The sequence below is a fragment of the Labeo rohita genome, chromosome 12 (assembly GCF_022985175.1).
Source record: "Labeo rohita strain BAU-BD-2019 chromosome 12, IGBB_LRoh.1.0, whole genome shotgun sequence".
In the NCBI taxonomy this organism is placed as follows: Eukaryota; Metazoa; Chordata; class Actinopteri; order Cypriniformes; family Cyprinidae; genus Labeo; species Labeo rohita.
Genome location: NC_066880.1, coordinates 22,206,270 through 22,220,588, shown reverse-complemented (window position 1 = coordinate 22,220,588; position 14,319 = coordinate 22,206,270). Strand labels below are relative to the sequence as shown.

The 14,319-nt window shown below is 37.6% G+C and overlaps 1 protein-coding gene across 1 annotated transcript in view; it reads left to right on the top strand.

Moving 5' to 3' along the window:
• The window catches only part of grid1b (glutamate receptor, ionotropic, delta 1b), a 395,140-nt gene that overhangs the window by 239,989 nt on the left and 140,832 nt on the right, over positions 1 to 14,319 (top strand). Inside the window, 1 exon segment of the mRNA XM_051124413.1 lies at positions 12,771 to 12,976. Within this exon segment, the coding sequence (XP_050980370.1) occupies positions 12,771 to 12,976 (206 nt within the window).

Here is a 14,319-nt window from a genome sequence, read left to right as displayed (position 1 = left end):
TCTTCAGAAAAATCCTTCAAGTCCCACAAATTATTTGCTTTTTTAGCATTTTTGTGTATTTGAACACTTTTAAATGTTTGTTTTTTCTACTAAAGTTTTTATTTATTTATTTATTTTTTTATTTTAAATTTGATGCTATAACAAAACAGGGTGTGACATCATGATTGACAGCTGTGATTGACTGCTTTCAGAGTGAAGTAGTCACAGAGGCATCAACAGACTTTTTTGGATTTGGTTTTCAAACCATTCTTGGAGCATTGCATCTTAGATGTCTCCCTTATTTATGAAAAACATCCAAGATGGCTGTGCTGGGGATGGTTTTAAAGCGCTGCTTTTTAAAGCAGAATTACTGCCTAGTACTAGAAACTGCCTTCATTTCACAATCATTGTGAAATTTAAATGTAAATGTAGCTGCTGAAGAAAAGATCTGTAAGACCAAGGAGAAAGCTTTTACTTGTCAGGAAAAGCAGGAAACCACACTACTGCAAAGGGCAGGCATGACAATTTAGCAAAAGTCAGAGCCTAAAATACACACGTAACACACAGATAAGGTACAAAAAGAAATAGAAAAGAAAAGAGCTTCCTGTTAAGCATGGGGATGGAACCATTGTACACTCTGATTGTGCGAAGCCAGTGGCACACCTGTGTTTGAATGCTGCTCATGACATTTGCTGATCCTTTTCCTATCTCATCTCCCCGAAAATTCTTGTTGTTTATCCAATAAAAGAGCTTAAAGGTTAAGATTGAACTATGTTATATTTTAGATCCTCATTGGCATTCAATGAATTCATTTTGTGCACTGAAATTGATATACATATGGTCACACTTCATTTTAAGGTCCAATTCTTGGTATTAACAAACTATTAACTACAACTTTTACGTTAATAAACTCCTAATTTGCTGCTTGTTAGTAGTTACTGAGGTAGTTGTTAAGTTTAGGTATTGGGTAGGATTAGGGATGTAGAATGTGGTCATGCAGAATATGTGCTTTATAAGTACTAATAAACAGCCAAGTATATGCAAGCTAATAAGTAGCTAGTTAACAGTGTGAATTGGTCCCTATACTAAAGTGTTACCATATATGCAGGGCCTAAAACTAACTTTTTGCCACCACTTTTTTTTACCGGCCATGAAACGCTTTTTGCGAATGTTTTTAATTGGTCTTTCTACTAGTGTCTAAATTAAATGCATTTTCCCTCAATTTTACCTATAAATGCCGTGGCCTAATGGTTAGGGAGTCAGGCTTGTAAGTGAAAGGTTACCATCTGGCGACTGACATTGTTACATATGTTTGCCAACACAGATTTTACTCACATTTAATGCTTGGCGAGTGTTAATTTTGGGCTAATAATGAAGACTACAGTATAGTTTGAATTTTGTTTTTATTGTTTTTCAAGATTTTAGGTAGTCAGAAGTGCCCATGATGACTAATGTATTACCCATGTCCAGATATCTTTCTATGTTAGTACAACTGTGAAAGATGACATGCTTTTCCTTTTGAAGGCAGGCCAATGGAATTTCAAATTGAAAGTGTAGAAATGTGTGCAGAAAGTTTGTTTGTTGCAGAGATTGTGCTCACTGCTGATTTCTCTTAAAAATCAATAAAACATGTCATTTAAAAGCCTATCATGCTATCATACTACTTTAGCCCCAATTACTACCTGAAGACAATTTCTGCACAGTTTCCAATCTCAAATTGTGGCAGAGCAGAATAAAACCCATCTAACAAGTGTCTGCAAAATGGATAGCAAGTGTAGAAATGTCATCTCAGGCTCTGTTGATGTTTTGAAAGAGCTGAAGTGGAATTGATTATAGATAAGCAAAGACAAGAGATGGTTCTTCACGCATTCCAGGTCTAAACATGAAAGAAAAAAATCCTTTAAAGGACTGTTAAGATGAAGACAAAAATCACTAGTGAAATTATCCTGGAGGGGTTTTATTGATAGCAAAATTTATGAAAAGAAATAGGAAAAGAATTCAACATTGTTACATCATGTATCTTATAACAGGAGACATTCAGTAGTACTTTGTGGTATTTTTTTTTTTTTTAATCATTACATTTTATTGTTTGCAAGCAACATATACATCATGTGTTTAAATATTCATATATAAAAAGAAAAAAAGTAATGTTTTATAATTAGATAATTCATTCATTTATTATAGTGGATTTTTAGTGGTACTTACAGTAGTTAGTTAAATAAAGAAATAAATAAAAGTTTCTTGAAAGTTTCCTTTTCATGTATGCTGCCGTTCACATTACACCTTAGGACAGTACCTATTGAAGATTTTTGGAACTGTGGTGCCATCAGCCAGTCAACATAGTCATTACATCATGTTCCTTTGTTTCCAATGTGATCACGTCATGTCAGTTACAGCTCAGGTGACTGACTCAAAAAAAATCTTCCCGGGAACTGAGTTAATTTCCACCTATTAATGAGGGGAAAGCATTCAGAGCATTTATTTCCACTGCTGCATGCACCAGCCAGCAGCTGTCTTTAAAATTAATTTGGATGAGAATAGCTTTCTCAAACTATTGTAGACTTTCTTGTTTCCATGTTTGTGTTTTGACAAGGGCATCTGCAAAGTATCAAATCCTTTTTGCTGTGTCTTTCAGCGAGTGACCTATTATCCAACGGAAGGAACAGATGCGAAAAAAAGAGCAAAGGAGAATGCCAGATATGAAGTGAATTCGGGTTTGGGGCCAACTGTTACAAGAGAGGCTGAATGTCTCTATTTATTGTAGTGTCACATGAATGCTAGGAGAATCATGACACGTTGTTAAATGGGTGAAGAGACTGAAGTACTTCACAGCTTCATTCTCCTCCTCTCTAATGCCCACAGAGCCCTGACTGTGAGAAGCTCCCCTAATGAGCCACTGCTAATGGCAGCCGCTGGTGCCTTCACCATGATTGCAAGCTTTGTAACGCAACCTGCCTCCCAATCAAACTCTGTGCATCAACTGAATAATTAGCTGTAGACGTCTAATCACATATTGGGTAATGATGTTATCGATGTCTATGTGTGTGACTGTGCCATGCAGTTTCGCATTAGTGTTTTTTGACTGGTGGATAATAAAACAGGTGGAAGAAATTCCACAGACTTACACTAAAGGATGGACCTCAGCCAGTTTTCAAGCTTGTCTTGGATCCCCCCAGCACTGCACATTTTGTATGTCTTCCTAAATTAACACATGTGATTCACTTTCTCAGCTCATTAGTAAAGACTGCAAAAGTCTTAATGGAGAAATGTGCAGTGCTGGGTTTTTTGTCCTTTCAGGACAGGTTTGAAACCCCTAGACCAGAATATCGATCAGGGGTTCTCAACTCTGGCCCTCAAGGTACCTCCCAAAACTGAACTCACACAGGGTTCTAAGACAACATAACAGTCCAATGATTTATGGAGAGAACAACAAAACAGGTCTAGGCAAATATTTAATAAATATGATGCTAATTCCTCATTAGAATTTATTCAAATGGTTCAAAGACATAGAGCTGAGGTCAAATGTTTGCATACACCTTGCAGAATCTGCCAAATGTTAATTTATTTTACCAAAATAAGAGGGATCATACAAAATGCATGTTATTTTTGTATTTAATACTGACCTGAATAAGATATTTCACATAAAAGACGTTTACATATAGTCCACAAGAGAAAATAATAGTTGAATTTATAAAATGTTTATAAGTTTACATACACTTGATTCTTGATACTGTGTTGTTACCTGAACGATCCACAGCTGTTTTTTTGTTTTGTTTTGTTTTGTTTTGTTCAGTAATAATTGTTTTTTAATCCCCTGTTTGTTCTGAACAGTTAAACTGCCCACTGTTCTTCAGAGAAATCCTTCAGGTCCCACAAATTCTTTGGTTTTTGTGAATTTGAACCCTTTCCAACAATGACTGTATGATTTTGAGATCGATCTTTTCAAACTGAGGACAACTGAGGAACTCATATGCAACTATTATAGAAGGTTTGAACGCTCACTGATGCTGCAGAAGGAAAATCGATGCATTAAGAGTCAGGGGTGTAAACTTTTGAATAGAATGAAGATGTGCACATTTTTATTATTTTGCCTAAATGTCATATTTTTGTCATTTAGTATTGCGAGTCAGAAGCTACAGAGGATACAGAAGATCACCCCCACCCACCCACCCTTAAATACACAAAAATGCTGAAAAACCAAAGAATTTGTGGGACCTGAAGGATTTTTTTTCCTTCAGGCAGTTTAACTGTTCAATGCAAATAAGGGATTCATGAACTATCAGTATTAACTATCACAGTATTAAAAATCAAGTGTATGTAAACTTTTGAACAGGGTCATTTTTTATAAATTCAACTATTATTTTCTCTTGTGAACTATATGTAAACATCTTTTATGTGAAATCTCTAATTCAGGTCAGTACTAAATAAAAAAATAACATGAATTTTGTATGATCCCTCTTATTCTGGTAAAATAATTAACATTTTGCAGATTCTGCAAGGTGTGTGTAAACTTTTGACCTTAACTGTACATTTACACACACACTGACCACAAGCTGCAGTTTTCAGATTGTATTTTATTTTTTCTTTCATAGAATCACAGGATAATGGAATATCATAGGCAGCAAAAGATAGGGGAGCACAGAGCACAAACTAACCTGGGGTTAATTGTAACACACGCAGTTGAAATAGTTCCACACGTACTAGCATAACCAAATTTATGGTATTTACTAGTTGCCATATCAACACTATATAAAATATATATATAAAAAAACACTATAAAAGTATAACAGTCCTGATATACAATACCCTGCCTTCAAAAACCAGTCAGATGAATGTATCTCAGTAGACAGCATGTGATGTGATCATAGAATTTGGACTTGCCTTGTTGCCTTCAGAGTTTAGCACCTGCACCTGCTAATTAAAGGAGACGTCCACTTCCAGAACAAAAATTTACAAATAATGTACCCCCTTGTCATCCAGGGCGTTCATGTCTTTCTTTCTTCAGCCGTAAAGAAATTATGTTTTTTGAGGGAAACATTTCAGGATTTTTCTCCATATAATGGACTGGTATGGTACCCTGATTTTGAACTTCCAAAATGTAGTTTAAATGTGGCTTCAAACGATCCCAAATGCAGTTGTAAAGGATCCCAGCTAAAGAAGAAGGGTCTTATCTAGCGAAATGATCTGTTAATTTCATAAACATAATACAATTTATATACTTTTTTATGTCAAACGCTCATCTCCTTTAAGGTCTTCTGGATTACTTAAACAACATCCAGGTGTGTTGGAGGAGGGTTCGAATTGAAGTCTGCAGAATGTTAGCTCTGCCGGAGCAGGTCTGGCTAACCTGGTCCAGGTTGTTTCCCTGCCTGTGTCTTAAAACTCTGGGATAGGCTCCAACATCCCTGTGAACCTAAACAGGACAAGCAGTTTGGAAAATGAATGGCTTCTGCCCCATCCCTCAGTTGGGACTTTGTGTTTTAGACGTTTATTCAAAGATACAGTACATTACAGAACTGGGCTCTTTATCAGTATCAGAATGGTTGAGACATAAAATTGCAAGTTACTTGCAGAGGAAGTTTTTTTTTTCAGTTATGCTTCGCCATTGCTGTTCAGTGGATTTTGTGTTTTATCTAAATAATTCATCCTCTGTATTGTACCTTTTAAAAAAGTTACATTAAGATTTTTTTTTTCTTTTGAAACATGCTTAGGGATCAGACAAAGCCATGTCTATTCTGTCAGATAGGAACAGCTCAGAATGTGTGTTCAAAGCTGGGATTATCTAAACTATAGGATCCTGCTGGTGTTGAGGAAAAGGGCAGCTGAGACCTGAGTGAGAAGAGGCTCTTTTCCTCAGAGTGAGTCAACACCGCACTGCATCTTAAGCAGGAAATATCTGCAGGGCCATGGCGTAATGAAACAAGGTGCCAACGGTACGTCATTGTTCAGCTGTAAAGGGCACCGCAGAAGCCTGAGACAACAGAGAGAACAGAAATAGATTTCAGCAGAGAGCCACTGCTGTCTCCTCCGAAATGACGTCGCTAAAGTGCAAAGTGCAAGATGGGCACAAAAGCCCCAGCTCAGAGCCTCCTGTAAAGGATACAGCTGTGGATTGCCCGCTCTCAGATGGGTATTTCCCAGAGAGACAGCCACAGGGGTCATTAAAGTTTCCACAGGCAATAAAAAATTCAGTGTCACCTAGATGCACCGAAACATTGGGAATATACAAAAGCGCCGGCATATAAACCCTACTAATCCTATTACGCAACCCAGGCTCATTGGAAAAACAAGCCTATGGCGACATTCTTGCAAAATGATATTATGTTGCTTCTTGCACATTTCACAGCACTTTCTAGGAGAAATGCCCAGTGAGTGGTGTATAAGCGCATTCAGTATTATCCAAAACGGATGAACCTGAATATGACAGTGTTTTATTAATGTTGTTTCTTGTTCTATTGCAGCAATTCAGAATTCCTGGTGAGTGACGCTAAAAGCTTAATGCGCAATCATGCGAAAATAACGTACTACCTATTAAACCCTACCCTAAACCTAAACCAGTTACCAAGCTAAGTTGTCCAAACAGCCATGAAGAGCTGGTTTGTGCTGCAAAGGTCAAAACATATTTGTTTACAAATCATGCACATTTTTGTCCATCTTTTTTTTCTAGCCTATGATGTTATTTTGTATGGCCATTGCCCTTGGCCTGTCCATGTTTTATATGTCAGCCAGACATCCTGACCTGTAGGTTTTTGTAGGGACATGCAGAGTATAGAGAATGTGGAATGATAGGCAACAGGATATAATAAATTCTATCAAATCATATAAATATAAAAATATACTATTGATTCCACTCTCCCACAACACTGCAAACCATGGGGCTCTGAAGTTTGTATTCTCTGTATCCAGTCAAGAGGTCAATCTGTGACATTTAGATCTTCTATTGATCAAAAGTCTTTTCACTGCATGCATTTGCAGATCAGAGATTGCAAAATAAGCAGCAAATGATGAAACATCTAGATTGTATGTCTGTGTTCTTGCTTTCCCATACTTAAATCTCTGTAAAGAGAAATTAATGAAATACAGTTTAGTGTGAGTATAATTTAATCCACTTAGAACATATCACTGCCCCATGGTGAGCTCACCATAGCTAAACCTCCACGTAAAGCATCAAAACCCGCCATTCCTCCTGAGATGAGATCAGTTGATAAGTTGCCATAGCTTTAAACTAATAATACTTGAACCATATTAGCACAATCTGTTTCCTCATTTAATGCCCACATATTTTAATTTTAAAGATTTCATTCAACCTAGATTTTTACTCTTACTCATTTATTGTGGAGTGACAGATGTTGCTCTGGCCATGCAAACCCAAGACTGTCTACCCTACTGGCATCACAAACAGACAGATGACATCACAGCAAGACTACATGTGTCCCCCAGACTACTCTCTCTCAGCCAGATGGTCCTGACAGCTTGTCCAACGTGGGACTACATGTCTCTGCAATTTAAACTTAAGCATTGCTTTATTTTTGCTTTATAACATTTCTGAGATAAAGCTTCATCTTCTCTGCTGACATTTTTCAAGCTGAATTTGAACTCTCAGCGCAGCTATTATTACAACATAATAACATAACACATATAATGCAAGTAAATATTTTGAATAATAGATTGTGAAAAACTGTCAGTGTTGATTTGAGGAAATGTCACTTCTGAAGTGTGCTGAATTATTGCTTTGAACAGAGACAAACTATTCAACACATTTTGATACACAAAAGCTTCTTGGGTAAAAACTGAAATTATAATTGAACAGCCGTTTTGTTGAGGACAGAAGGAAAATCATCTGTTAGTGCAACATTCACTTGAATAAATTTTAATATGTGAGCACAGTTTTGCTGCCAAAACAGGTCTCTTCTATTTTATTAGTGTTCATTTTTATTTATTTTTTAATCAGCATAGTCGCTACTTATAACAGTTAATTCATTGCTGTACACGTACCACAAAATACAAACCAATAGTACACAAAGGAAAAATCTATTTAAAGATCATTAAAATTAGGTCTTTGCAATTGCTTGTCAAGCAATGTGGTGTGTCACTCATTTATAAAACATGAGAGTTGCAGGATAAAACGGCCTCCGGCAGTCAAACCCATGGCGTCCCCAGAGTGGAAACTGAACGCCTCCCTCTTTGGATTCATCTTCTGTTCTTCCCCGCTAGCCACTGTGTTTTGCTATGCTAGTAAAGTTTATTGAGCTCCCAGCCTGTCCACAATTCCCCGTACACTGGATCCTCTGGCAGCAAACGAAACAAAATGTCCTTTTCATGTTTGGGGAACCTTAGCCTTTGAATGTTAACGGTAAAGTGTCACATATTTATTTGGCAGATGCTTTTATCCAAAGTGACATGCAGTGCTTTCAGGGTATATTTTTATCAGTGTGTGTGTGCCTTGGGAACTGACCTATGACCTTGGAGTTGCTAGCACTATATTCTATGCTTAACCGGTTGGATTCCATTGTTTGACATTCTCACCGATAGCAGATCAATTGTAATTAAGGCGCACGTCGGGACTTTTTGGTCACAGTCTGTGTGATTGTTCCTAAGTTGCCAGCCTATATGCAGTGTTGTTGTTGTTGAATCTAGCTGAGACCTGAGTAGGTTGTGTCCGAGTCAAGTCCGAGACCACAAGAGGGTTGAGTTCAAGTAGGGGTTGAGTCCAAGTCAAGACAGAGACCAGAAGAGGGTTGAATGTTTTCATGACAGATTTATTTAAACATACACTACCAGTCAAAAGTTTCTGAACAGTAAAATTTGTAGTGCTTTTAAAGAGTTCTCTTCTGCTCACCAAGCCTGCATTTATTTGATCCAAAATACAGCAAAAGCAGTAATATTGTGACATATTTTTACTATTTAAAATAACTCTTTTCTGTTTGAATATATTTTAAAATGTAATTTATTGCTGTGATCAAAGCTAAATTTTCAGATCATTACTCCAGTCTTCAGTGTCACATGATCCTTCAAAAATCATTCTAATATGCTGATTTGCCGTTCAAGTAACATTTATTATTATTATTATTATTATTATTATTATTATTATTAATCAATATTTAAAACAGTTGAAAATGTTTTTTTCAGTATTCTTTGATGAACAGAAAGATCAGCATTTATCTGAAATTAAAAACTTTTTGTAACATTATACACTATAACAGTCATTGTAATTTTGTAACATTTATAATGCTAAAAAAGATTTCTGATATATTTTAGTAAGTTGTACTGTATAATCTTTCAGAATAGCTTCTGGTATTTATTCATGTTTATTTTGTGCTATAACTAGGAGTAAAGAGATTCTAGGTTCACTCCCACTTCGATCTGTTATATGACATTAAAAAGCACCAAAACAACATTTATTGTTTTAATTTCAAGATGCACTTGACAGAATTTAAAAACTTACTTATCATAAGTAACAAAGCACAAAGTTTATTGTAAATAACCTGTTGGATGGGAGGCATTTTTACATTTTTAAAATTTTTAAATGTTTAATGAGGTTTAATTCATGCATTAATTAAAAAAGAATGATCCTGGGATTTTATGTATCAATATATTTAAATAAAATGAAGATTAATTAAATCAGGAATTCAGTATTTTTAAGCCAGCCCCTTTTTTATTTTATTTATTTATTTATGGACTTGTCTAATAAGTCCGATTTCACATTTGGAAGAGTCTGAGTAAATGAATAAATGAATAAAACAAAACAATTAGCCCCACTTACTTCACCTAATAATGCACTTAAATATATATATATATATATATATATATATATATTATATAATTTTATGTTTTTATTCCTATTTTTTTTCATAATAATTTCATAATATTCCGTTGCTGTCTTTGATTATTACGTGTAATAAAATAGGCTTTACAAGCAATTTCAACTTAAATTATTTTAACCTTATTTCCAAATAAATAAATAAATAAATAAATAAATAAAAATACAAATAAAATAATAAATAAATAAAAAGAATATTGTATAGCTTAAACAATGTGAGGTGTGTATCTCTACAGAATGCACTTCAGTTGGCATCTTGTGTTCATCGTTATGTTTGTTCCTATTTCATCACTTTCTATCCTACAGCTTTTTGTTTCAATGCTGAGAGCAAATTCTATGTGCATGTGTATGTGCGATGTGCGTACACTGTGGCATTACCCATGATGACTCACACTGCCCTCAGCACAACACTAGTGGAGGCTGTTGTCAACACAGACAATTGCAGGGGGGAACTGCAAAATTGCTATGTTTTTTTTTCTTCTTCTTCTTTAAACATTGTATAAGGAAAAAAGGAGGGGGGGAATGGAGTGAGGACATCATCTGACTTCCTCTCCTCTGAGAATGATTCCTTAGAGACCATGTTTGCTGGGATTTGTTCTGTGGTTCAGTTCTTTGATTATCCTGCTCGTTATAATTTTCCCACAAGTCTTTTTGTTAAATTTCACTGGGATTTCAACAGCTGGTACTAAAGTTATGAGCTGAAGCAGACAGTGCTCCCTTGCCTGTCAAATCCAGCCCCCTTCACTATGCACAAATATTGCTGCATGCAATGTAATGAAGGCTACTCTAGACAGAAAACTCATCAGTTTGTAATGCAGAGAGAGCAGAGATACTTGTACCATAAACTTCTTTGTTGATGTCCAGATGGCTGTTCTTATTTACACTGCTGAACACTTTAGATTTAAAAATGCAAGCTTTTTATTAATTTGTAGAATAATGTTTGTCAAGGCATTTTACTGTTGCGAGTTATTAAATCAGAATTGTGAGATATAATCTTGCTATTCTGTGAACATATCAGTCTTTTTCTTTCTGGACTTCATAACTTGCAATTGTGAGTTTTTATCTCATAATTCTGAGGGAAAAAAATACACACTTGCAGTTGCAAGTTTATATCTTGCAATTCTGACTTTATTTCTTGCAACTGTGAGTTTATATCCTGCAATTCTGACTTATAACTGACAGTTGTGCATTTATATCTCACAGTTATGAGAAAAAAAAGGTCAGAATTGCGAGTTTATATGACACAATTCTGAGAAAAAAGTCAGACTTGCAAGATGTAAATTCGAAATTGTGATAAAAAGTAGGAATTGTGAGATAAAAAGTAGCAATTACCTTTTTTATTCAGTGGTGGAAACAGGCTTCCATAGTAAAGCTTCAAGAAGGACCAAAAAAAAAAAAAAAAGTAGTCAATATTTGTGTGACCAAATTCAACACCACTGACAACATCAATCTTGTTACAACATGTCTTACCTTCCATACCTGAATGGACGCAAACATGATTAAATTTGAAAGCTCCAATGGAGGGAAAGACCTTTAACGAAATACCACTTAAATGTATTTATTTATTTTATTTTTTTACCGCCATGTTCACAGTTAATCACATTACATCAGTACATTTGCTTCAGGTTATAGATTACTTGATAATAAAACCTGTTCAATAGAAATTGCTGTGTGGGATGGGAAATAGGAAACATGGTGTGGCGGGACGAGCAAACGACAGACACAGTGGGCGTCATAAACATAAATAAACAAAAGCGTCCAAAAAAAAAGGGGGAATAAAAGTGTCCGAAATAAACAGGGGATCTGGTGTCCTTGTCGTGCTGGGAGTTCCGTGAAGGAGGGGCAGTGTTCAAAGGGAAGGAAATCAAACTCGGGTCGCCGTGAGCGCAGTTGCACTATATGTCGGCGCGCTAACCACAAGGCTATTGGCGCCGACGCTCACGGCACTTCCGGGGGATTCAACGGCCCGTCATCCTCGCCCGTCAGCCATCTAAGGGGTCCGGCAACTCGTTGCTTCTGACGGCGCTCGATCCCCTCAACACTCCTTTCCTGGACCCACGAGGACACCAGTGTGCATACCCAGGGAAGAAACTGATCTCCCGAGGAGAGGCGCGCTCAGTATTTGAACCGCGGCGGTGATGAGGCTTCATTGACGTCAGGTGTGCCTCATCACACGCCACCAGACCTGGTGTTTGTTCCGCGCCCCTCCTCTCTCGCACGCCCACTCCCGTCGGGAGCCTGGTGAAGGGCGGCGATTAAGGGACGGGGAGGCAGCCGACTCGTCACATTGGGAAATGATGTACTCTGTTGATAAAGCAAAACAATGCAGATAATTTTTAGATACTGTTTTATGTTGAGAAGACAGTGACATCAGGTAGCATACTTTGGATCACAACATAAATAAGTCAGTTTATATGATAGCAGATGGCAGCTCACGTTTACCTTTCAGTATTAGTGCGTTAATGTACTGGACTTTGTACAGTTAGTAAACCAGACTTTGAGTCATGAACTTTGTGGAAATTGGTGAGGCTTGCTGCAGATTCTTTGTGAGGTTGTCATTCATTTACTCCCATAAAAGCTTTCTTTCTATCAATTAGTTGCCGCTGAGAGGGTGTGATGGGCAATTTGATTCCCAGGGTGAGGCACAATAGCCAGGCACAGAGCATTCAAATGCTTCCTGAAACTACCAAATTTACAGCAGAACAAAACAGTGCTTTAATTACTTCCCTATTATAGATCATCTCACATCAATATGAAGATTAGCTTTCATAAATGTCATTTTCCGAAGATGACTTTATATTTTTGTTCATTTTAAATTACATATTTCTGAATATTAGTGACATTTAGAAACCTGAGAATTATATCTTTGAATAGAAGTGTATGTTTAAAGATCACCAAATGGCCGAACATAACTCATTTTGACAGGCTTGAACAAGACTGATTTTAATTTCTACACGGCTTTGTCTTGCAGATATACGTGGCCTGCAAGTCTTTCTGGACCAGACATCAAGACAGGGTTTGGATGTGTCTCTACAGCGAGTGGATAGGAACATCAGTGGTGTGTTTTCCAGTTTGTTCACCTCCATGCGCACAGAGGAGCTCAACCGCTACAGGGACACTCTCAGAAGAGCAATCCTGCTTCTGAGCCCACGTGGAGCACAAGTCTTCATCCATCAGGTATGTGCTGTTATTATTGTAAACTCTAGGAAAAAGTAGTAAATGGGGAAAGATAAGCCAGTGGATAAGTTGAGCCTCCTCTGGTAACTAGCTGTCATGTGAGTAGTGGTGTAAATATTCTCGTATAAGTTTTCTCAGCTACTTTCTAGGGGTGGGCGGTACACCGGTGTCATAGTCATCACCGGTGTGACATTGCGCCACGACATGGATTTTCTAATACCGTCAATACCGTAATAAATCAATTATGTTCCTTGAACGGCTGCATTTACGTCAATAATATCTAATTCTAAATAATAAGGCATTAAATTTTCTTCAAACGTTCAGTTGTGGTCTGAATACCTGTCCTTATACTATATATCTTGTTGTAAATAAAAAAGTAAAACACATTCGTATCAGCCTTGCACGTGGTAGGTAAAAGCGGAGTGGCCATTAAACGACTGGTGAAACATCGTGAAGAAAGGTCGGGCCTGTAGCCTATATACTATCTGAAAAGAGATGAGTGAAGTGTCAGAACCAGACGGAGAGACCGACGCCGCTGTAGAGGTAACTCTCGTTCCAAAAAGAGGAGGAACCTCCGTTATTTGGAACTGGTTCGGTTTTAAATCATCCGACACGGAGCAAACTTAAGTAATATGCAAGGTTTGCCGCCGTGTTGTGACAGCAAGAGGTGGAAACACAAGCAACCTGTTTCATCATTTAAAAAACACGCACGCCCGTGAATATGAAGAGGCAACCCGGGCCAAAACGAGCGCAGGTGGGACCAGCAGCACCAGCGGAGCGCGTCCCAAGACTACACAGCTTTCACTGCAGGCATCGTTTACTGCTGCTACACCTTACGACAAGAGTAGTAAGAAATGGAAAGATATTACCAGGGCAATTGCGCTATATATCGCAAAGGATATGGTGCCCATTCAAACCATAGAGAGAGATGGCTTCAGACATGTGGTTCACACTCTGGACTCAAGATACGAGCTGCCTGGTCGGAATTTTTTTAGCCAGAAGTGTCTGCCAGAGCTGTACACGGAGGTACGGGACAGAGTCATGAACGAAATTCGCCACCTTGAAGCCTACTCGGCCACTACTGATTTATGGTCCAGCCGAACTACTGAGCCATACATTAGCCTCACCATCCACTTCATTGACGATGACTGGAAGTTGCGCAGCAGATGCCTACAGACCGCCTTCTTCCCCGAAGACCACACCGGAGCAATAATTGCGTTAGGACTGAAGGATGCACTTTCCGCCTGGGGCTTGGATGAAGCGCGTCTGGTGTGCATGACGATTGACAGCGGTGCAAACATGGTGCGCGCTCTGGAAATCAATAAATGGACGAGACTCGCATG